General features: G+C 43.6%; 1 protein-coding gene and 1 pseudogene across 8 annotated transcripts in view; one reads left to right on the plus strand and one right to left on the minus strand.

The window, feature by feature from the left end:
* The window catches only part of CHD3 (chromodomain helicase DNA binding protein 3), a 58,526-nt gene that overhangs the window by 854 nt on the left and 31,715 nt on the right, over positions 1–25,957 (plus strand). For 7 of the 8 annotated variants that reach the window (XM_066364785.1, XM_066364787.1, XM_066364786.1 and 4 more), the window contains exon 2: positions 10–228. In XM_066364785.1, coding sequence (XP_066220882.1) covers positions 10–228 — 219 coding nt within the window. Of the gene's footprint in view, positions 1–9; positions 229–822; positions 3,430–25,957 lie in introns of those variants that run through there. The other variant, XM_066364793.1, reaches the window with a different exon arrangement.
* Positions 7,436–7,553, minus strand: LOC136396055 (small nucleolar RNA SNORA31; annotated as a pseudogene).

The raw sequence follows: 25,957 nt of genomic DNA on the forward strand, positions 1-25,957 counted from the left end.
GCTTTAAAGATCCGCAAGCACATAGACCCGCTGACCGGTTGCCAGAAATATCGCACCCCCAGGGGCCGCTTTCTGCACGTCCCACCTCAGCTACCACGTTCCGACTGGGCCAATGATTTCGGGAAGCCCTGGTGGCAGGGGTCGCGTTATGAAGTGGGGCGGTTGTCCGCCAAGACCCGAACCATCCGTATCATTAACACGCTCACGTCGCAGGAGCACACACTGGAGGTGAGAACTGGTGCCTGGAGGCAGGTTAGTTAGTTAGAGGGAACTGGGAATCCCAGCAAATCTCCCAAGCAGATCTTCAGGGCGACAGCTTTCCAAAACCGGTGGGAGCTGTAGTCTCTCCCCTTTTAGGGGAAGCGAGGAAAGCACACCACCTAAGTCCCCAGAGTTGGGAATTAGAAGTGGCTATGTGACAGGGTACAAGAGACTCAGCGCAGCAGTTCACACACCATTTTAGTGCTGGTAGTCATTGGAAGCTCTTACATGCTGTATTTTGAACAGCAATTGCAACTGGACTCTTATAGTAGTGAACTCTATTGTGGGGCAGTGACTTTGACCCTTTAAGGCCATCTATATTAGAAGTGGCTGTCATAAAGACAGGTAGGACTTTAGGGCCATTCATTACATGCTGGAGCTCCAACTCCATTTCTGGGACTGTGGAGTGCCTGAAGCTGTCTGTCAAGGGAGGCACTCTGATCCCAGCTCTGTCATCTTCTGGGCTTCTGGCCTTTGCTTGGAATGTGTGTGTTATGTATATATGTATGTATATATGCTCCACCCAGAGTTCTGGGAGTGGGGTGCTTTCATGTTCTCCAGGTGGGGGCCCTGGAATCAATGTGGGAAATCCTACACCGCTATCTCCCCTATAATGCACATGCTGCCAGCTACACATGGAAATACGAAGGGAAGAACCTGAACATGGAATATAACCTGGAAGAGAATGGGATCCTGGATGAGGAGGAAGAATTTGACTCTCTCAGTATGGATGGTGCATTGCATACACCTGCAATATTGCTCTACTTCAATGATGACCTCACAGAGCTATAGGAAAGGAGATATATGTTATGTAGACTCATGACACATTTTGAATTTGGCTGTTTCTGTGCCCTATAGGAAAAGAGATGGGGGGGATACCTGGACCTAGGCCTCGATTCTACTCCAGGAACTGGCCATGTCCCTCTGAAGTGTAAAGGTCCTATTCCCCAGGCCCACTATAATTTACTCTGAGAAAGTTAGGAAGAATGATAGAAGTTAATGAATATTTAAAAGTGATACAAGAAGACAAAGTATATTGGACTAGGGAGATGTAGAAGGGGATAGTCAGAAAGAGCCCAGGCAGAGGTTTTTGATAATAAGAAAAAGGTCCTACATGAGGATGAAGGATGGAACGACTTTTTTTGGCAATGATGGAAATGGGCTGGCGGCAGGAAGACGGTGTTTACAGAGACAGGAGTAGGAAGTGTCTATCACTGGCCATACCAAATTGGTTCATTTCCCTTCTGAAGAGTATTTGGCAGCTGAAACCCAAGGGGAAGAAAGGAAGTGAATGGCTACCAGGTAATTCAGCTTAGATATTATATTATGTGCTTTAGACACTGTGTTTAATATAACTACCCATTATCTGTACTTTACAGATAAAGTCTTTTGAAGTTTAGCAGGATTTAATAGCACAAAGGCATACTAGTTAGTAACCAAAATTAGTCTGCCCAATTCCAAAGTCCACATTCTTTTCACTGTAAAGGGAATATTTCAATGTCTTAGGCTCATTACACAATGGGAACTTGTGTAGGCCTAATGTGTAGTCAGCTGTTTTTTTCTGCAGTTATTGTCTTTGGAAGGGAGCTAGCCAAGTTCTGCAGGGACAGAGAGGAGGCAGTGAGGCTAAGTGTCAACTGAGCAACAGCTACTGAGGCTACTTCCTGGTTAATCCCATAATAAAATTTTTCTTCTGACTTTTTCAAGGCAAAGAGGTGGGTATATACTGATTCCAGGAAAAATAAGAGTTGGGAAAGGGCCTTCAAAGTAGGACACTTTGGATGGTGGAGCTGAAGGGAGGCAAATGACACAGTATATTCATGATGGGCCTGTGCCTCTCTTAGAGACATGAGGAAGAGAGGGTTGACTTTGCTAGATTCTATAAAAGGTCGATTCTATAAAAGGGTGTTTAAGAGAGGTAATGTAAAGAGAGGAGCTAAGTAAGCCAAAGCTCCTGGTGACCAAAAGAGAACAACTGGATTTGGTCCCACTTGACCTAAGCAGGGAAGGAGAATGAGAATGAATTTCCTGATAGTAGCAGCAAAGAAGCAGCAGGGACGGGACAGTGTATCTTCCTGACATGGGGCCAGAGCAGAGGGGGGGCGCCTGTGAGACTCTGGATGGGCTGCACTGGAGTTTTTTGAGGGGCTGACTATGAAAGGCATGGACAAAGGTGGATACATCTGTATTGGCTTCAGCTGTATTTGAATCCACTGTGAGATTGCGGGCTTCCCTTCAGTCCCATGTAATGCAAGAGTTCGTGAGTTATCTGATCGTTTTGCTGTTTAACAACTCTGCAGTTATTTCATTTGTATCTTGTTCATCCAGTCAAACCCTAAACTATTTGAGAACCAAAGCTATGCTGTTGCTGTGGGCCTGTGCCATCTGCAGGGCCTGTGCCTATGGGATCTGTCCCTCTTCTAGATTCTCTTACTTCAGTACCTGCTGCCAGAAACACATCCCTCTCCTCACACATGCAGGGAAAATCTAACTCCTACATATCTCTGCAATCCTTTTTTCCAACTATCTTCACTTCTACGTTAAAATTATCACCTCCTTGTTAAAATTATGGATCTAATTGGCTGGCTGGCTGCTAGACTCTAAGCTTATAAGGGCAGAATTGTGTCCATCTTGTTCCCTGTTAGATTCCCCGTGTTGAGCATACAGTTGCTGCTCAGTAAGTTTTGACTGAATGAACTCAAACATTAAGTCAATGCATCTGTCTATAACTAGTAGACAGGATGCTCTGTCCTGGGAGGTAAGGTGGGACCAAGAAATAAGCTGCCTGGATCCTGTGCTGTAATCTCTATCCACAGGCTTCTCTTTCCTTACTCCTCATAGATCCAAGACCAAAAACAACTCTACAGAGGTTCTTCCTCTTACCAGATTTTTGGGGGGCAATCTGTCAATTCCCCATATGACCACTAGGTGGCTGTAATTGCCTACAGAATCAATGAGAGGGGCCGAGGAGGCAAGACACTTGTTAACTTCTAAAAAGGTTAGGATTAAAGGTGCCCACATTAACATTTATAGGTAGGAGGGAAGGATCTGAAAAAAAGGGAAACTACAAAGTCACTATTCTGTTATCATTAGTTTTTAAACTTTTTCCACAAGCACATGCCAGAAAAGAAATGTAGTTTGAGAAATAAAATTCATGGGATGAGTAGAGGATTGGATTGCAGGAGTGGGTGTCCATGGGGTGAAGCAGGAGCTGGGGCAGGAATAAAGACCACAGATTTTAAAATAATAGAGTACATTTGTTGATTAATATTTGCTGATTTTTTTGGGTAGGGGGTTATATAGCTTTCTACTAGGCACTATATATAGACCTTGTGCTCTAAATACCCAATACTGGATATTTGCATGAAGAATATGTAAATAATGCCTTGGTCTAAAACCTAGAAAGTAAAGAGAACATGAGTGTAGGGTCCAAGTCTTCTTGTGATAATCTCTTTTGTTCTGGAGAGAGGTTGGGTGGCAGAATATTGAAAGCTGCCTGTCCTCAATAGATCATAGCAGCTTCAGAGGACTCAATTGGCAAATATTTCCCACAAACCTTGGTCCCTGTGTGCACACATCACTGGGAATAATAGAAAGGATTTTTAAAAATGTTCCTTGCAGGAAGCTTGCCCACTCAATGGGATAGCACACACACATGAGAGGTAAATGAAAACAGTACTTCATAAAGGACCAAATTATGGTAAATCACAGGTGGATTCTTAACCTAGACCTGTGGAAATGGTTTCTAAATACTGGGTGCTTAATTTCCATCAGTCTCTCAATCTGGCCCAACCTCCTGGCCGTGAACAGTACAAACACACACTCTAATAATTTCAAGACCCTCAAAAAGTAAAACATAAACAGTGACAATACAGTGTCCTAGAATTCCTGGTACTTGACTCAATGGTCTATCTCAAGCTATTACACCTGTGTTCCCATAGCAGCAATTCCTAAAGCTTTAACCCTTGGGGCAAAGTTTATGACTAGTCTGAAACACTTATTACTAGTGTCTCAAATTCTGATTAGGATGTAACTTGGAGCTGATTGAGGAGATACGTTATTTGGGCTTACAACCACAACACCCAGTCATGATGAGGATAAGTTAACGCGCCCAGTTCCCACAGCTGAGTTTAGGTAAACCATACAGATGTTTCACATTGGGAGAACAGCCACCTGATCGTGGACCAGAAGGAGCACATGGAGATTTAGTTGTAGAGAAAGCAGACAATTTGAAACCTGAATGATCTTGGAAGTCAAAGATTAAGTATTCAAAATACAAATAGGTATGCAGTCCCAAGTACTGGGTATTCTGGGCACATGAGAAACACTAAAAATAAGCTGGCATATAAATAAGTGAAATGAGAGCACTAAAGTGGGGTCCGAGTTAAAGAAGGCTGAGATGAGGGACAAGACGGTAGAGAGACTGCTAGAATTGAGTCTACTGGGACGAGCACAGCTCCTGCCCTTTGGGAACTTAATGTTTAGTGGGAACTTGGGCATCCAGCTTCAATCATCTGACTTACTCATCTCTGTGTCCCCAACAGCCATTTGTGCCTGGCCAAGAGTACAATAAATACGTTTGTTTCAGGAATGAATGGTACATGTAATCCCTACTATTTAAAATGTCTGAACTCACCTGACCAGGCGATAGAGCACAGTGGATAGAGTGTCAGCCTGGGATGCAGAGGACCCAGGTTCAAAACCCCAAGGTCGCCGGCCTGAGCAGAGGCTTACCAGCTTGAGTGTGGGATCCTAGACATGACCCCATGCTCACCGGCTTTAGCCCAAAGTCACTGGCTTTAGCCAAGGGGTCACTGGCTCAGTTGGAGCCCCTCAGTCAAGGCACACATAAGAAAGCAATCAATGAACAACTAAAATGCCACAACAAGTTGATGCTTCTCATCTCTCCCTTCCTGTCTGTCCCTCTCTCACTAAATAAATAAATAAATAAATGTATGTATCAGGAGCCAAATAGATTCAGATAATGTAGTATTCCTTGCTACTTGTCCACTTTCATTATTTGAAGAGCACTGAAGAGATCTGAAGAGTAACATTTGTGCTGATAAATTCTTCTACTCCTTCTATAGAATACTAAGGAAGATGAAATATTCCCTTGCCCTTAATAAACAGCCTAGACAGGTAGATATTACTCCATCATAGTATATCAGTTGAGAATGTATTTGGCTGCAAGTAACAGAAGGCTGACTGGGGTTCATTTTTCCTCATAGAATGTTTGTAGTATAGTGACTCCACTAGATCATTCATGTCACAGGCTGCTCCTGTTTTTGTTCTCGTTTATGGTCTTTTTGGCTGTTCTAGCCTATATTGTGGGCAGGGTGGAGAAAAAGAAGGAATAAAGGTAATGCCTATATCAAAATAAATTTTTCAGACATCTTTAGCAGACATTTGATTATATCTCTGATAGGAGATACACTGTACAACAACCCTTGGCAGCAGTGGGATCTGTGACGGTATTTTATATTGACATCCACAACAAAAGCAAGGTTCACTGCTTGGAAGGAGGGAATGGATACTGGGTGGGAACTACAAGGAGTGTGAACGTGTTCATCCATTCATTAACAAACAAGTTAGTAAGTACTTCGTGCCCAAGCACTGCTCCATGTACTGGGCTACTGCAGTGAGAGGGAGAGGCAAGGCTCCTACTTCATTGGGACACATGTTCTGGCGGCATAAACAATAAACAAGTGACAAGATCTTTCAGATAGTACTAACAGCTACATATTTGTATATGTACATACATACCAGAAGTACTATAAAGACAAAAAAAGCAAGAATCACATGAGAGGGATGGTTGAATGATCGATCAGAGGCTTGTCTGAGACAATCATAAAAACTGATCTCTATTACCGGTAGAGCTGCATTTACCTGCACTATCACTTACTCCTCACGACAAACTTAAGTAGTTTTCTGTTTTGTTTGTTTTTGCAAGAGAGAGAGGGAGGGGGGAAGGGAGAGAGGAAAGGCAAGAGATGAGAAGCATCAGCTCATAGTTGCAGCACATTAGTTGTTCATTGACTGCTTCTCATACGTACCTTGATGGGGTCGGGGTGGGGGCCTCCAGCTGAGCCAGTGACCCCTTCCTCAAGTTGATCCCAGCGACCATGGGGTCATGTCTATAATCCCACAGTCGAGCCGGCAACCTCAGGGTTTCAAACCTGGGACCTCAGCGTCCCAGGTCGATGCTCTATCCACTACTCCACCACCAGTCAAGCCTATGTACTGTTTTAGTTTTATTTATTTATTTTTAATTTATTTATTTTAGCGAGAGAGGGAGAGACAGGAACATCAATCTATTCTCTATGTGCCCTGACCAGGGATCAAACCAGCAACCTCTGCACTTCTGGACAATGCTCTAACCCAGGGAGCTATATGACTAGGGCAGTACTGTTTTTATTTACACTGAAAAAAGAAGGAAATTGAAGCACAGAGAGGTTAAGTAACTTGCCAAAGGTCATACAACTAGTAAGTAGCAGAGGTGGGCTTTGAACCAAGACAGTCACAGGCCACCGACTTAACTACTGAGTTGTACCACCTCCCTGCATAGTAAACGTGGGATGCTGTTCCAGTTACATATCCTTGTGTAACAAAACCATTTCAAGACTTAATATTTTAAAACAACCACCACCATTTTGCTAATGAATCTGTAATTTGGGAGGGTTCAGTGCGGACAGCTCACTTCCACTCCTAAAGGGGCCAACTAGGTGGATTGCTGGCAGCTGGAGGGGTCACTTTCAGAATGGCTCATTCACGTGGCTGGCAAGTTGATGCTGGCTAATGGTTCTTTTCCATGTGAGCCTCTACACAGGGCAGGATGGGCTTCCTCATAGCATGGTGGCTGGGTTTCAAGCGCAAGTATTCCCCAAAAAACCAGGATGAAGCTGAATCATCTTTTATGACCTTGTCTCAAATCCAAGGGGAGGGAACTAGCCCTCACTTCCCAGTGGGAAGAGTGTCAAAGTTAGATGGTAAGAACATGCTGGATGTTGGATATTATTATGGCCTTTTCTGAAAATACAATTGACCTCAGATGGATTGGAAGCAAAAGGAGGGAAATCCAGTTAAGTCTTGGGTATGGATGGAGAGGTGGTCTTTGAAGATTGTATGTGTGGGGAGGATAATTAATACTTGAGTAGAGCCTTTTTTCTTCTTCTGCAGATGTAGTCCCCTATTCAATCTGGGCTGCCACGAAGTCAGACAGAAAGCACAGGGATTCTTTCTTTCGCATCCTTGTGCAAACCAAAAGAACTGAGTAGAGCCTTTTTTGAAAACCTAAGTTGAAATCCTGAGTAATTCATTTACTCAGTTCACTAATAAGATAACTTCTGCACTCAAGAAGCTTACAGTTTAGTGGGATATCCAGAGAAGTTCGTGAGCTTCTTGTCATCTTGTTTCTACTTGTACACAGGAGCCAAAGGGAAGCTTTTAAAGTTCTTCTATTTAAAGTCTGCCAAGGCTTCCTACTCCTAAGAGGACACAGGAACACCTTTACTACCATCCACAGGAGTGACCTGGCTTTCCCAGGCTTTCCCTTGTCTCCTACGGTGGGCTTCAAGTTCCTGAAACTCCCTCAAGCACCTTTCTTCCAGGGCCTTCTCACATGCTGTTCCTCTGCGTGGAACACTCCAGTCTCCACTCATCAATGGGCCAGCTCCTTAAAGCCTTTGCTTAAATATTACTTTTTCAGAGAGGCCTTTCCTGATCCCTTTAATTATGTCAAATCCTTCATCATACCCTCTCAGGCTGCCCTGAAACATCATGGTTACAGTTCAAATATTTTAATTTATTGTTTAATGTCCATCTTCCTCCCTTCTTAGACTGTAAGCTCTAGGAGGGCAGAACCATGTCCCTAGCCTAGTGCCAAGCCCACAGCAGTTAATCAATATTCATAAAATCAACAAATAAAACATGATAAATGCTACAAAGAGGCTTTGTATGAAATGCCTCAGGAACACCTAGACCAGGGATCCCCAAACTTTTTACACAGGGGGCCAGTTCACTGTCCCTCAGACCATTGGAGGGCCGGACTATAAAAAAAAAACTATGAACAAATCCCTATGCACACTGCACATATCTTATTTTAAAGTAAAAAAAACAAAACGGGAACAAATACAATATTTAAAATAAAGAACAAGTAAATTTAAATCAACAAACTGACCAGTATTTCAATGGGAACTATGGGCCTGCTTTTGGCTAATGAGATGGTGGTGCCCCTTCCGGAAATGTGGCGGGGGCGGATAAATGGCCTCAGGGGGCCGCATGCGACCCGCAGGCCGTAGTTTGGGGACCCCTGACCTAGACCAAGCCTGGGAGATCAGGGAAGGCGTTTCAGTAAAGGATCATCTCAAACTGAGAACTGAAGGGCAAAGTTGAGGTGGCCAAGTGAAGAGGAAGAGACAGAGAAAGCATGATATAAACAGCACAGAGCTGGGAGGCGAGACAGTATGTGGGAAGCTCAGTCTGTGCGCAGGAACGAAGCGCAGTAAAGCTAAGAGGCGATGGGAGGCCCGGGAAGGGTGGGCAGTCAGAGAAGTTAATGCCGACCAGGTCATGTGAGGCTTTGTCAACCAGGTAAAGTTTTTAATTGAGATATAATCCACATACTATAAAATTCACCCTTTTAAAGTATACAATGCAGGCCTGACCAGTGGTGGCACAGTGGACAGAGCATCAACCTAGGATGCTGAGGTCTCAGGTTTGAAACCCTGGGGTCGTTGGCGAGAACACCGGCTCATCTGCCTTGAGTCCCCAGCCAAGGCACATAGGAGAAGCAGTCAATGAACAACTGAAGTGCCACAACTATGAGTTTATGCTTCTCATCTCTCTCCTCCCTTCCTGTCTTTCTATCTTGCTAAAATAAAATAAAAATGCAAATCTGATCATGCCATTCTTTATAAAACCCTTGACCCTGAATGGTATACTTTATTTTTCATTTTTATATATTTATTTACTTATTTTATTGAGCTTCAGCCAAGACAGTGACCTTCTTTCTCAAGCCAGTGACCTTGGCTTTAATCCATCGACCTTTGGGCTCAAGTCAGCAACCATGGGTTCATATTGATGATCCCATGCTCAAGCGATCAACCTTGGGATTTTGAACCTGGGACCTCAGTGTCCCAAGTCACTGCTCTAGCCACTGCGCCACCACCAGTCAGGTCATATTTGCATTTTTAAATGGTGACTTGATTATATAATGTCAAGAGAGAATGGATTGGAGGGGAGAAAAAGGATACGGAGACTTATTGCTGCAGCAGCCCAAGAAAGAGATGAAGGTAGATGGAACTAAGTGGCAGTGGATATCAGATAATTTGAAGTTAAAAAAGAATTGCATGCCTGACCAGGCGGTGGCACAGTGGATAGAGCGTCAGACTGGGATGCCGAGGACCCAGGTTTGAGACCCCGAGGTCACCAGCTTGAGCACGGGCTCATCTAGTTTGAGCAAAAGCTCACCAGCTTGGACCCAAGGTCGCTGGCTCCAGCAAGGGATTACTCGGTTTGCTGAAGGCCCGTGGTCAAGGCACATATGAGAAAGCAATCAATGAACAATTAAGGTATTGCAATGTGCAACGAAAAACTAATGATTGATACTTCTCATCTCTCCATTCTTGTCTGTCTGTCCCTGTCTATCCCTTTCTCTATAAGAAAAAACAAAACAAAACAAACCAAAAAAACTGAAAAAGAAAAAAAAAGGAATTGCACAACTGGATAATTTACTAGGAAGGGGTCTGGGGCAGAGGGAGCAGTCAAGCACAACACCCCAGTTTCTAGCCTGTGTGACTGGGATGATGACGAGTCCACTGATGGAGAAGCGGGATGCTGGAAGAGGAATCTGACATTTTTAGTTAGTGATATGAAGTAACTTTGGGGCATACCAACATAGACGTCCAGGTCTTACTGGATATATGGGACTAGATTAGAGGTCCCCAAACTACGGCCCGCGGGCCACATGCGGCCCCCTGAGGCCATTTATCCGGCCCCCGCTACACTTCCGGAAGGGGCACCTCTTTCATTGGTGGTCAGTGAGAGGAGCATAGTTCCCATTGAAATACTGGTCAGCTTGTTGATTTAAATTTACTTGTTCTTTATTTTAAATATTATATTTGTTCCCATTTTGTTTTCTTACTTTAAAATAAGATATGTGCAGTGTGCATAAGGATTTGTTCATAGTTTTTTTTATAGTCTGGCCCTCCAATGATCTGAGGGACAGTGAACTGGCCCCCTGTGTAAAAAGTTTGGGGACCCCTGGACTAGATCCTAATGGGAGCTCTGAGCCAGTTATCGGTGTGGGAATTATCAGCAGAGTAACTACTGCCGAAGTCAAGGATAAGATCACATCAAGAATGAAGTGTGTGGCCTGACCTGTGGTGGCGCAGTGGATAAAGTGTTGACCTGAAATTCTGAGGTCACCGGTTCAAAAACCCTGGGCTTGCCTGGTCAAGGCACATATGGGAGTTGATGCTTCCTGCTCCTCCCCCTTCTCTCTCTCTCTCTCTCTCTTCTCTAAAATGAATAAATAAATAAAAATAATTTTAAAAAATACAAAAAAAAAAAGAATGAAGTGTGGCCTGACCAGATGGTAGCGCAGTGGATAGAGCATCGGACTAGGATGCAGAGGACCCAGGTTCGAGACCCAGAGGTCGCCAGCTTGAGCGCAGGCTCATCTGGTTTGAGCAAAGCTCACCAGCTTGGATCCAAGGTCACTGGCTTGAGCAAGGGGTTACTCGGTCTGCTGAAAGCCCGCGGTCAAGGCACATATGAGAAAGCAATCCATGAACAACTAAGGTGTCGCAATGCGCAACAAAAAACTAATGATTGGGTCCTGGCCGGTTGGCTCAGTGGTAGAGCATTGGCCTGGCGTGCAGGAGTCCCGGGTTCGATTCCCGGCCAGGGCACACAGGAGAAGCACCCATATGCTTCTCTACCCCTCCCCCTCTCCTTCCTCTCTATCTCTTCCCCTTCTGCAGCCAAGGCTCCACTGGAGCAAAGTTGGCCTGGGCGCTGAGGATGGTTCCATGGCCTCTGCCTCAGGTGCTAGAATGGCTCTGGTTGCAATAGCAATGCCCCAGATGGGCAGAGCATCGCCCCCTGGTGGGCGTGCCGGGTGGATCCCGGTCGGGTGCATCCGGGTTGGGTGCATGCGGGAGTCTGTCTGACTGTCTCCCCGTTTCCAACTTCAGAAAAATACAAAAAATAAAAGAGCAAAAAAAAATTTAGAAAAAAACAACAACTAATGATTGATGCTTCTCATCTCTCCGTTCCTTTCTGTCTGTCCCTGTCTATCCCTCTCACCAACTCTCTCTCTGTCTCTATAAAAGGAAAAAAAAAAAAAATGAAGTGTGATCGAAGTGGAAGGCCTGGGAGACAATACCTAAGGAAGGGGAGAAGGAGGAGATGCAGAAGGAAAAGGCAGAGTGGTGAGACAGACCCAGGAAAAGGATGCCGCTGAAGCCAGAAAGGATATTTTAGAGCTGGGAGTGATAAACAGTGTGAAATATTACAGAGGTCAGGTAAGATAAGCATTTGAGTTGCTATGATTTAGCAAGCAGCAAAATGGTGGTGTATTACAGTGGTAGCTGGATGACATACGAATGGGATATTCACAGAAGAAATCCAGCGGCAGAAGGGAGTTCTCTGGCGTTGTAACCATGCATGGAATACTATGCTTCTTTTATATTCCATTTACCCATAAAATATAGAAAATAAAAGTACAATTTCACTAAAGACAACAGGCATAAACCAGGATATGGTCACTTAAAAAGGAACACTAACCCCCTCAGTGTTGTTGAGATTAAAATAAGATATGGGAAAATGCCTAGCAGAATAAAAGGTCCTTGGAATAGGCATGCAAAATTTTAGTTTTCTTGCCCTTTCCTTGTGCTAGCTACTCTATTTAATATCAAATCCTTCCCTTGGGATTTCCTGAGATTTGGCATTATTTGGCATCCAGGTAACATCTATCATGATTAGAAAATCATAGACCATATCTGTGACTGACATTTGGTTTCCAACCTAACAAGTGTTTGTGCCTCCATTAGGAAAGTTATCTGCATCCAGTAAAATGTGGTTTGTTCCATATCATGCCAAAGTTTAGCTTATTTATATACAGCAGAGGAAAGAAGGGAAATAGGCCAACTATTAGCAGAAGTAACAACTACAGTCAGCACTCTGTTTCTTCAGTCTAAGATGCTATTCATAACTCCGGTCATGAGTCCTCTCACCTTGCAGTCATCTTAAGTGAATCGCTCTGAGTTCAGAAATGGCTAATAGAAAACTTGACTGTTTAGAATAATAGCTACCAATTACTGATTGCCCCATAAGCTAGTACTTTATGTTAGTTCATGTCATCCTTACTACAACCATATAAGGTAGGCATTAAGATCCCTGTTTTACAGATGAAGGAATTGAGACTTGAGTGATACGTAACTTGCCCAGAGTCGCCATTAGTAAGTGACAGAACTTGGATTCCGGATGCTACCAGATTTCAAAGCTCAAACTCTTTCTCTAATGAAGGGAGTGGATAACTTCATTATTTGGCTCTGGAATGCATTTTAGGAGTTAAACAATTTTGGACTATAGAATCTTTTTAAAAAACTTAGGAGGTTTAATTTACCAATTGTATCTAATATAGTCTGAAATGAAAATGACTCTCCTTGTCCAGAGAACTAAATGGTGAAAGGACCAAGGGTGAGCAGAGGTGCAGAAGGAAGCCAGCTTGGGGCTCGCATTCACCATGACAAATCTGTAACTGGAAAGACAGCTAATCAGCTGGGAAGGTTGTCAGGGCAATTCTGCTAAACAACTGGGGCTTAACAATAGATGGAAAGCAAGGCACTTCTAGCTGCTCAGTCAATAGAAAACTATTAAGAAATTGTTACAAGGCAACTTCAAAAGGGAAAAAATGTTTGGTGTTCACTAGACATGGAATTGGAGAGAAAGGTTTCTGGTTAGGAAGTCAAGGGCAGGACTGAGCTAAGTGTCAGTCTTCAGTGGATGAGGGGAATGATCAGGAGGTAAGCAGATGACAGTGAGGAAGAGAAGTAGAGGGGTATACATACAGTCAGACTGCAGGGCCCTTTTCACACAAGATGGGGGAATCTGGAAGCAACATTGAGATAAATTTCCTCAGGTATGTGGTCTGTTTCCAGGTTTATTATCCATTCTATTTTAAACTACTTTTTTTTTGGGGGGGGGACTATCCAACTTTAAGAATGAATGTTTGATACTATCTCCAATTCTCTTCTTCTATATATTTTTAATTAATTTTTAAAGTTTATTTTTTCTTTTTTATTATAGAATATGTGCTCCTCACATAAAATTCCATATAAAGAAGCATAAAGATGCAAAACAAAAATCATTCTTATTGCTATCATATAGCAGAAACCACTATTAACATTTTAACCAATTCTGTTTAGTATTTTCCTACATGGTTGCAATGATTTTATATTGTTTTATGCAATTAAAATTAGATTATAAGCATTTGTTCGTGTCATTTCATCAGTGTGGCAAAGATTAACATTCAGATCAGCTAATCTAGGTGTAGAATTTATATATGGGTATACATTATAATCCTTCTCTGGAGGTTTAACATTTTTTTAAATTAAGAAGTTGCAGGTGGGAAAGGAACTAATCTCAAAGAAAAAGCAAGGGATGGAAACACAAAATTCAGGATATTGGCTGGGTGGGGCTGGAGAGGAATTTGGAATATGGAAGTTCATCTGAGGCCTTAACGGTCTTACTACTGTTACATTTGGGTGGGTGAACACATGATAGATACATGTATTCATTTTAATGTTCTTTGTGGTAGATATATGCTATATATATTATTTTAAACCTATGAAATAGTTCTCAATAGATGAAATTTTTAGTTAAAAACCTCCATTAGCAACATTTTAATGATTTCTTATAATCTTTCATTGCTATGTAACTTCCTCACCCAAACTAGCTACCAAATACAATACTTTTCTCAGTTCGCAGTCTTTTTAAAACATTTGAGATATCATTCATACTCCATAAAATTCACCACTTTAAAGTGTACAATTCAGGAGTTTTTAGAATATTTACAAGGTTACTCAGCTATCACCTATACTTAAGTCCGGAATATTTTCATCACCGCAGAAAGAAATCCCATACCGCTTTGTGGTCACTGCTCATTCTCCTTCCCCCCAACTCCTGACAACCAGCAATCTATTTTCTATCTCTGCATTTATTCTGGACCTTTCATATAGATGGAATCAGACAGTATGTGACCGTTTGTGTCTAGTTTCTTTCATTGCCTGCTGTTTTCAGGGTTCATCCATGCTGTAGCATATATTAGTACTTAATTCCTTTAATGATTGGATTGTATGGATATGCTGTATTTTTGTTTATCCATCCCTTAGTTAATGGACATTTGGGTTGTTTCCACTTTGGGGGACGAATAATGCTCCTAAGATTCATATACAGTTTTTGCGTAGATGTTTCAACTCTCTTGGGTATATACAACTAGGACTGAAATTGCTAGGTCATATGGAACCTGTATTTAACTTTTTCAGCAACTGTCAGTTGGTACTCTTCTTGACCTCCATGAAGCATCTAGTGTACGTGACTATACCTTTCCTCTAGAATTGTCTTTGTGTGTGTTTGTGTGTGTGTGTGTGTGTGTGTGTGTGTGTTTTTCTGAAGTTGGAAACCAGGAGGCAGTCAGACAGACTCCCGCATGCGCCCGTCCAGGATCCACCCGGCATCAGGGGGCGATGCTCTACCCATCCGGGGTGTCGCTCTGTTGCGACCAGAGCCATTCTAGCGCCTGAGGCAGAGGCCACAGAGCCATCCTCAGCACCCGGGTCAACTTTACTCCAATGGAGCCTCGGCTGAGGGAGGGGAAGAGAGAGATAGAGAGGAAGGAGAGGGGGAGGGGTGGAGAAGCAGATGGGCACTTCTCCTGTGTACCCTGGCTGGGAATTGAACCCGGGACTCCCGCACGCCAGGCCAACGCTCTACCACTGAGCCAACCAGCCAGGGCCTGGAACTGTCTTCTTGCTTTAACCACACAGTAACACTATCTGGTGTACCTACCACTCTAACAATTTCCATTTTTTTCTTTGGCTTCTCTTCTCTCCCCTCCATTCTTCTAAGTTCCTCCAAAGTTCTGGCCTCTACTCATCCTTGATATAGTAACAATTCTTACCCTTTAAAGTACCACCACCTACTCTAGCTTTCTATAAAAAACTTACCACTCTACTCAGATGAAGTCCACATACTACTTGCTAAGTACTTCTTACTCAACCTAGACTGCCCTTCCTTCTCTCTGCTATATAAATCTTAGCTATCTTTTGGGACCTACTTCAAACAAACTTCATATTCAAGTTCTTCACTGGTTCCCCTTCCCTCTACAAAGGAGCATTTTCTTCTACAAATGCTCAGGTTTTACAGCCCAGAGCAATCAACACTACCACATGTTGCTGTTGGTTAACTTTTTTTGTGTTTATGTCTGATCTCAAAGTGTCTCTTCTCTCTCCACCTAGCTAATCCCTTAATCACTAAAAAGTTTTCAAGGTGCTTTAAAATATGTACAATGTGCCTGACCAGATGGTGGCGCAGTGGACAGAGGATCAGCCTGGGATGCTGAGGACCCAGGCTCAAAACCCTGAGGTTGCCGGCTTGAGTGCAGGGTAGCTGGCTTGAGCACAGGCTCACCAGCTTGAACATAGGGTTGCTGGCTTGACTGTACGATCATAGACATGACCCCACAGTCTCTGGCTTAAAGCCCAAGGTCGCTGGCTTGAGTCTGAGGTCAATGACTTGAACAAGGGGTCAGTGGCTCGGCTGGAGCTCCCTGGTCAAGGCACATATGAAAAAGCAATCAATGAACAACTAAGGTGTTGCAATAATGACTTGATGCTTCTCATCTCTCTCCCTTGTCTGTCCTGTCTGTCCCCCTCTATCTCTTTTTCTCTCTCATTTAAAAAAAAAAAAGAAAAAGAAATGTACTCTTCCAGTAGTATCTACTACAGTTTCTTGTGTATACTTCCAGGAATATTCTGTGTATATATATATATTTTTTTTTCTTTCATTTTTCTGAAGCTGGAAACAGGGAGAGACAGTCAGACAGACTCCCGCATGCGCCCGACCGGGATCCACCCGGCACGCCCACCAGGGGCGACGCTCTGCCCACCAGGGGGCGATGCTCTGCCCATCCTGGGCATCGCCATGTTGCGACCAGAGCCACTCTAGCGCCTGAGGCAGAGGCCACAGAGCCATCCCCAGCGCCTGGGCCATCTTTGCTCCAATGGAGCCTTGGCTGCAGGAGGGGAAGAGAGAGACAGAGAGGAAAGCGCGGCGGAGGGGTGGAGAAGCAAATGGGCGCTTCTCCTGTGTGCCCTGGCCGGGAATCGAACCCGGGTCCTCCGCACGCTAGGCCGTTTTTTGTTTTTTTGTTTTTTTTTACAGAGACAGAGTGAGAGTCAGAGAGAGGGATGGATAGGGACAAACAGACAGGAACGGAGAGAGATGAGAACCATCAATCATCAGTTTTTCTTTTTTTTTTTTTTTTTTTTTGTATTTTTCTGAAGCTGGAAACGGGGAGAGACAGTCAGACAGACTCCCGCATGCGCCCGACCGGGATCCACCCGGCACGCCCACCAGGGGCGAAGCTCTGCCCACCAGGGGGCGATGCTCTGCCCCTCCGGGGCGTCGCTCTGCTGCGACCAGAGCCACTCTAGCGCCTGGGGTAGAGGCCAAGGAGCCATCCCCAGCGCCCGGGCCATCTTTGCTCCAATGGAGCCTTGGCTGCGGGAGGGGAAGAGAGAGACAGAGAGGAAGGAGGGGGGGGTGGAGAAGCAAATGGGTGCTTCTCCTATGTGCCCTGGCCAGGAATCGAACCCGGGTCCCCCGCACTCCAGGCCGACGCTCTACCGCTGAGCCAACCGGCCAGGGCCAATCATCAGTTTTTCATTGCGACACCTTAGTTGTTCATTGATTGCTTTCTCATATGTGCCTTGACTGACTCATGTGGGCCTTCAGCAGACTGAGTAACCCCTTGCTCAAGCCAGCGACCTTGGGTCCAATCTGGTGAGCTTTTACTCAAGCCAGATGAGCCAGCGCTCAAGCTGGCAACCTCGGGGTCTCGAACCTTGGTCTTCTGCATCCCAGTCCGATGCTCTATCCACTGTGCCACCGCCCGATCAGGCATATATTCATATTTTTAAATCAGTGATTCTATATCACACAAGCTCTTCTGTGCCTTTCCTTTCATCCCTCATATTTTAATTAGTTTTTAAACTAGAACTTTATTAATATTTTCAAAAGAATAACTACAGATTATACTTTGCTTGTATCTTTTTCTCCTCAAAGAACTAGAGATTAATGAGGGATGATTTATTTAGAGAAATCATACTTTTTGTCCCATTTGGCTTTTCTTAATGTAATCATGATATTATTTAAATTCATCTATACAAATAAATGAATACTTTCTTATTATAAAATTTCAGGCCTGACCTGTGGTGGCGCAGTGGATAAAGCATCAACCTGGAAACGCTGAGGTTGCTGGTTCAAAACCCTAGGCTTGCCTGGTTAAGGCACATATGGGAGTTGATGCTTCTTGCTCCTCCCTCTTCTCTCTCTCTCTCTCTCTCCCCCCTCTCTATAATGAATAAATAAAATCTTAAAAAAAAATTTTTTTTAAATTTCAGAATTCTTAATAAAGCTAAATATGGCCCTGACCAATTAATTGACTCAGTGAGAGAGCATTTGCCTGGCATGTGGATGTCCTGGGTTCGATTTCCAGTCAGGGCACACAGAAGAAGTAACCATCTGCTTCTCCACCCCACCCCCCTTTCTCTCCCACAGTCATGGCTTGATCGATTCAGACCCTGGTTGCTGAGGATGGCTCCCTTGAGCCTCTGCCTCAGATGCTAAAGGTGGCTCCATTGTCGAGCAATGGCCCCAGATAGGCAGAGTATCACTGCCCTGTAGGGGGATTGCAGATGGATCCCAGTTGGGGCGCATGCAGGAATCTGTGTCCATCTTCCCTCTTCAAACAAACAAAATAAGTAAATAAAGCTAAATTTCCCCTTGATGATTTGAGGACGCATGCTCTGTGTTCTCCCCCCGTCTAAAAATATATATATATAAAAATAAATAAATAAAGCTAAATATTCCCCTTGACTAGTCGTTCCCCAAAGAAATCACTGTTACCACCTGGTATATCTATGTCTAGAATTTTTATTTATTTATTTATTTATTTATTTATTTTTCTTTTCTATGTCCAGAATTTTTTAAGGCATTTATATACATATAAATGCATCTGTAGATACAGTATTGTTTTTAGCTTCTTCGAAACACAAATTAACTAAATGATACCACATATAGGGTTGGGCAAAAGTAGGTTTACAGTGTGAGTATGCAAAACACGAAAGTTTATTCTTTTTTTTGTGTGGCAGAGACAGAGAGAGTCAGAGATAGGGACAGACAGACAAGAAGTGAGAGAGATGAGAAACATCAATTCTTCGTTGTGGCTCCTTAGTTGTTCACTGATTGATTTCTAATATGTGCCTTGACCGGGGGGCTACAACAGACCAAGTGACCCCTTGCTCGAGCCAGTGACCTTGGGCTCAAGCTGGTGAGCCTTGCTCAAACCAGATGAACCTGCGCTCAAGCTGGCGACCGTGGGGTCTTGAACCTGGGTCCTCCACATCCCAGTCCGATGCTCTATCCATTGCCCCACCACCTGGTCAGGCAAAAGTTTATTCTTTTATTATTTATTATTGTATTATTTTCAGTCTACGGCCATACCACCCTGAACGCGCCCGATCTCATCTGTATTATTCTCAATATGAACAACTGTAAACCTACTTTTGTCCTACCCAATTGCTTTGCAGCTTGCTTTTTTCCACTTAACAATGTAGTAAAGACTCTTACTATGAAGATGTAATTTATTTTTCTTTTTTCCTAAAGTTTTTCCATTGATTTGAAAGAGAGAAGTATCAACTCGTTGTTCCACTTAGTTGTGCACTCATTGAGTGCTTCTCATTTGTGCCCTAGCAGGGAATCAAACCTGAGACCTTGGTGCACAAGGACAATACTTTACCCACTGGGCAACCCAGGCAGGGCTGTAACTCATTTTTCTTAACTGCTATGTAGTTTACTTAGCAGTTCCTTAACTGTTGCAGATTTAGGGTGTTTCCATTTTTTTGCTATTACAATGTTGTAATGAACATCTTTGTACATATCACCTATGGGCACAAGTGTGATGATTGTTTCTTTTTTTTTTTTTTTTTTTTTCTTTCCATTTTTTCATTTTTCTGAAGCTGGAAACAGGGAGAGACAGTCAGACAGACTCCCGCATGCGCCCGACCGGGATCCACCGGCACGCCCACCAGGGGCGATGCTCTGCCCACCAGGGGGCGATGCTCTGCCCATCCTGGGCGTCGCCATGTTGCCACCAGAGCCACTCTAGCGCCTGAGGCAGAGGCCACAGAGCCATCCCCAGCGCCCGGGCCATCTTTGCTCCAATGGAGCCTTGGCTGCGGGAGGGGAAGAGAGAGACAGAGAGGAAAGCGCGGCGGAGGGGTGGAGAAGCAAATGGGCGCTTCTCCTGTGTGCCCTGGCCGGGAATCGAACCCGGGTCCTCCGCACGCTAGGCCGATGCTCTACCGCTGAGCCAACCAGCCAGGGCTTGATGATTGTTTCTTTAGGGTAGATGGTAAGAAGTGTAACTCTGTTAGAAAACATGTTAAGTTTAACAATGTAGTAGATACAGTTAAATTGACCATTGATAGTTCTGTAATACAGTTGTTGTATGTAGTAAGTTACATATGTGACCATCAGCTTCACATATACATTTCTTTAAAATTCTAGGAATTCTATTGACTTAGAAGTAACTGAGAATATAATAGAAAGATAAATTAAAAATATAATTCAAGCCTGACCAGGTGGTGGCGCAGTGGATAGAGCGTCGGACTGGGATGCAGAGGACCCAGGTTCGAGACCCTGAGGTCGCCAGCTTGAGCGTGGGCTCATCTGGTTTGAGCAAGAGCCCACCAGCTTGAACCCAAGGTCACTGGCTCTAGCAAGGGGTTACTCGGTCTGCTGAAGGCCCACGGTCAAGGCACATATGACAGAGCAATCAATGAACTACTAAGGTGTTGCAAGGCGCAATGAAAGACTGATGATTGATGCTTCTCATCTCTCTCCGTTCCTGTCTGTCTGTCCCTGTCTATCCCTCTCTCTGACTCATTCTGTCTCTGTAAATAATTAATTAATTAAAAATATATATATATTTCAAGTCTTCATTCTGTATCTAACAACTAAGTTATCTTAGGCAATCGTTTCAACATCTGGACCATTTCTGTACCTGTAGAATTAGATTAAAGTGCTATTTCCTAAAATATTGTTCCTATACCATTGGTAGCATGCAAGATGCTTTTATTTTTATTGGTTTTTATTTTATTTGTAATTTAAAATAAATTACAAAAAAAATAGAATTACCCTATCAAATCAAGGATTTATGACTATTATTTCTTAGTATTATAAAATTTATTGTTTAAAAGACATTCATTGGCCCTGGCCGGTTGGCTCAGTGGTAGAGCGTTGGCCTGGCGTGCGGGGGACCCGGGTTCGATTCCCGGCCAGGGCACATAGGAGAAGCGCCCATTTGCTTCTCCACCCCCCCCCTTCCTCTCTGTCTCTCTCTTCCCCTCCCGCAGCCAAGGCTCCATTGGAGCAAAGATGGCCCGGGCGCTGGGGATGGCTCCTTGGCCTCTGCCCCAGGCGCTAGAGTGGCTCTGGTCGGGACAGAGTGACGCCCCAGAGGGGCAGAGCATTGCCCCCTGGTGGGCAGAGCATCGCCCCCTGGTGGGCAGAGCATCGCCCCTGGTGGGCGTGCCGGGTGGATCCCGGTCGCGCACATGCGGGAGTCTGTCTGTGACTGTCTCTCCCAGTTTCCAGCTTCAGAAAAATACAAAAAAAAAAAAAAAAAGACATTCATCTAAGTGAAAGAAAAGTGAGTTGACTTTATTTAAGAGTATACATATACTAGTGTACAGTTGGTATGTAAATATGGCAAATCATGCACAATATATGAAGAACTAAAGTTTCTCTCTTCATGAAGTCAAGAAGTTATTAAAATAAAGCAGTAGATCCCAGACTTCTAGATTTCAATGACCAGTAAAACATAAAAAAATAAAGTTAGTGATCAAGATGGAGTGACTGACTTTTTATTGTGCTTTGTAAGAACAGTAAGAACTTCTGCCCTGTGGTGGCACCGTGGGGAAAGCACTGGGGGAAGTCAGATCAAAACCCCAGCCTTGCCCGGCCAAGGCACACACAAAAAGTAGCTACCATGAGTTGATGCTTCCCTCCTTCCCCTCCTTTCTCTTTCTCTCTCGCCTCTCTCTCTCTCTCTCTCTCTCAAAAAAAAAGGACATTAACAATCACAAAATCCAAACTTATACCCATCACCATTATTTAATAAAAAGATAGTACATGTATGCTCTGTTCAAATTGTACAGAAATATAAAAAATCATTTTCTGGCCCTGGCCAGCTAGCTCAGTCGGTTAGAACATCGTCCAGAAACACCAGAGTTACGGGTTCAGTCCCCGGTGGGTACATATGGGAAGCAACCAATGAACACACCACCAAGTGAAACAACCAAATGAATGCTTCTCCCTCTCCTGCTCTCCCTTCCTCTTTCTGTCTCTCTAGAATCAATCAATTAAAAGATACATATATTTGAAGTCATTTTCTTTCTTTTTCTCTCCATAAAATCTATCATGGCCATCCTTCTATAAAGATCTACCTCATTTTTAAGGACATTTTTAAGAAATATGATATATTGTCAAATACATAAGCATGTGTATAGACACACACACATTATATGTTTATCACATATATAGTATGGTACATATTTACTCTGTATAAAAATATATATAAGAAATACAGGCCCTGGCCGGTTGGCTCAGCGGTAGAGCGTCGGCCTAGCGTGCGGAGGACCCGGGTTCGATTCCCGGCCAGGGCACACAGGAGAAGCGCCCATTTGCTTCTCCACCCCTCCCCTCTCCTTCCTCTCTGTCTCTCTCTTCCCCTCCCGCAGCCAAGGCTCCACTGGAGCAAGGATGGCCCGGGCGCTGGGGATGGCTCTGTGGCCTCTGCCTCAGGCACTAGAGTGGCTCTGGTCACAACATGGTGACGCCCAGGATGGGCAGAGCGTCGCCCCTGATGGGCGTGCCGGGTGGATCCCGGTCGGGCGCATGCGGGAGTCTGTCTGACTGTCTCTCCCTGTTTCCAGCTTCAGAAAAATGAGAAAAAAAAAAAATACATAATCTCGGGCCCTGGCAGGGCGGTTCAGTGGATAGAGTGTCATCCCAATGCACCAAGGTCGTGGTTCAATCCTCAGTCAGGGCACATATCAGAAGCAACCAATGAGTGCACAAATAAGTGGAATATCAAATTGATATTTCTCTCTCTCTCTCTCTCTCTCTCTCTCTCACCCCCTCCTTATTCCACCTCAAATCAATGGAAAAATTTTAAAAATAACAAAGGAGAAAAACATAATCTCAGAACAAAGAACAGACCTTACCACAAAAGGAAAGGTGGCAATCTTACTGAACCATTTTGGGAACCACTGGTTTAGATGACCTTCCATCTCTAATTCCATGATATCCACACTCTTTACATACTTTTCATTATTATCACTAACCAATATATTTTAAAAGACAACTAGGAATCTCTTTAATAACATGTCCTTGGATAGAAAATCATAGATAGCCAAGTGCTTTTTCAGTTCTTTGCTCTGCTTTGTTGCACGAGTTCATGTCTGTGTTCTTTAATCATTCTCATTGTTTCCCTACATCAGGGTTTTACCCTGGGGTCCAAAGAATTCATGACACCATGGAAACGTGATATTTTGTATATTTACTGTTTTTCTGGGGGAAGCGTTTATAACTTCCTATGATCTAAGAAAAGTTAGACACTATTGCTGGGGATAAATTTCTTGCTTTGGCTTTAATAAGTGATTTTATTATTGGCTTTGAAGTCCCTTATGCTTTTTCTTTGGGGGGGGGGGTGCTCTAATTTCTGGTTTGCATTTGATAGCTGCACGCCTCAGTTCCCTGTTCTTACCTTAACAGTCTTTTCATTAAAAACAAAAAAACATTCTCCTCTACCAATCAGTCATATGATATTTTATTTTACTTTATTTTATTTTTAGTTTTTAAAGTACAGGAAGATAGCAAAAGGCAGAGTGGTACCCACATTGAAACTGACAGGGAGGGAGACAAGCAGCTGGAGAAGGTGTGACACACAGACATGGATGAAAGACCTAAGGACAGAGAAAATAGACAGGTAAAAGACATACAGGGGAGCCTGGAAACAGACACAAGAATGGAGCAGAGAAGGGTGGCAGAAAAACAGACAGGTTGGCAAGAAAAGAAAGGAGTTGACTGACAAGAGAAGCAGGCAGGATCACCAAGAGGAACAGAAACAGACAAACAGAAAGGAGTCGAGAGAGAGAGAAGGCAGGCAGAGAAAGGAAGAAAACAGGAAAGAAAGAAGACGATAATGTTTTATACTACCCAGTACTTTACAATTTATAAAGTGCTTCTACATACATGCATTACTGCAGGAAGACAGAGAGAATCAAGCAGACAGATGGGGTGAGGGAGGGATAAAGGCCAATCAGACAGAAGAGAGGGAAGGCGGCCAATCAGAAAGAGAGGCTAGAATGGAGCCCAAGACAGAGTTAGAAGGAAAGACAGAACTAAGAAAAGACAAGTGAGAGAGGGAAAGACAGGAGAGACAGAGATGGAAGCTGAAACTGTTAAATTCAGGAATACTGGCAGTAAAAAAGCAGAAATGAAAGAGCAGAGCATTGTGTGTAAAAGTTTTATCATCACCTTCCTGAAGAGACCTGGATAGAGGCTGTATCTTTGTTTCTCTCAACGAATTACAACATTTCCAAGGTGGCATGTGAGAGGAGTCAAAGAAGGATGAAAAGGGAGAAAAGTTTTAGAAGGAAGCAAAGTTTTTTAGAAAAGGAGGATGACAGACTTCTTGGACAAGCCTAGGTCAACAGCCAAAGGGTGCTACTAAACCTAAAAGGGTCTAGATTCACATGCCTTTAAAGAATTCACACAGATGTGGGAAAAGGCAGAGTGGGCCTGAACCTACTCTATGTGCATGTAAGCTCAGCTTTTAAACTACCTGTACTTATTATGTACCCAGCCCTGGCCGGGTAGCTCAGTTGGTTAGAGCATTGTCCCAATACACCAAGGCTGTGGGTTAAATTCCCCGGCAGCACACATACAAGAATCAACCAATCAATGCATAAAGAAGTGGAACAAATCAATATTTCTCTCTCTCCCTTACTCTCTCTAAAATCAATCAATTTTAAAATAATGAACTGTACCTATATTTGTATGGTATTTTTCAGTGCTTTTCTCAACACATATTTCAGTGATGACTAGACCAACATGTGTGACCTATTATCAAAACAAATTATTTTAGTGAGAGAAAGATGAGAAGCATCAACTTGTTGTCTCAGCACTTTAGTTGTTCATTGATTGCTTTCACATTCGTGCCTTAACTGGGGGGCTCCAGCCAAGCCACTGACTTTAGGCTCAAGCCAGCGACCTAGGGCTTCAAGCTAGCAACCATGGGGTCATGTTTATGATCCCATGCTCAAGTTCGTGAGCCTGTGCTCAAGCTGACCCACGTTCAAGCAAGAGACCTTCGGGTTTTGAACCTGGGTCCTCAGCGTCCCAGGTCAACTCTCTTTCCACTGTGCCTCCACCTGGTCAGGCCAGAACAACTTATTATGCAGAGTAGGATAGATCAGGAGAAAGCAAGCTCTTCCTAGGTGCTCCTCAGGTCCTGGTAGTAAAAGCACAAAACTAGCAACCAGTCAAAACAACAAATGCCATACCATAAAGTAGAATAAAAAAGATAAGAGGCAAGAGATGGTAAGCCCAGTGAAGTAGGAAGTACTGACAGACTACAGAGGAAGAAGCATTCAGAAGAACTAGGAGAGAAGTAGGAAGAAGTACAGTAAAAAGCAAGTAGACATATATATGTAGACTGTTTTCTGGAACAATATCCAAGAAATGTGAAGTAGTGACCAACTCTGGGGAGAGGAACTAAAGGCTGGGAGAGAGAGCGAGAGCAAGAGAGGCTTATTCTTTTAGTACTTAAAACATTTTGTACCATGTGTACATACTAGCTATTTAGAAATTGATTAAAAAAATAAGAAGAAAAAGGAAAGCAAGCAGCCAGGCAGAGAGAGAGAGCAAAAAGGCAGGAAAATAAGGAGAGACTGGGGAAATAGCAAAAAGACTGAGGCGGGCAGACTGCAGAACCAGAAAGACAAAAAGAAAGAGACAACTGAAATGGAGGTAAGCAGGGACAGAAGGCAAGATAAGGGATGTGGCAGAAGGCAGATAAGACTTTGGGGCAAAGGGTTAACTGAGAGGTTGGGGGTAGAGAGCCCATCACCATTGATGGGATGCTGAGATAGAGAAAGTCAAGGGAAAATGCTGATACACAGACAGACTAAAAAGATACAAGCGTTAAACAGTGGGATAGCAGCAAACAAGCAGGGTAGACAGACATAAAGCAAGGAAAAACCATGAACTTAACAGGCATAAAAGAGGAACAAGCAGAAGGATAAGATAAGAGACAAATCGAGACAAGGAACCATGGCAAGGC

The sequence above is a fragment of the Saccopteryx leptura genome, chromosome 2 (genome assembly GCF_036850995.1).
Source record: "Saccopteryx leptura isolate mSacLep1 chromosome 2, mSacLep1_pri_phased_curated, whole genome shotgun sequence".
NCBI lineage: Eukaryota > Metazoa > Chordata > Mammalia > Chiroptera > Emballonuridae > Saccopteryx > Saccopteryx leptura.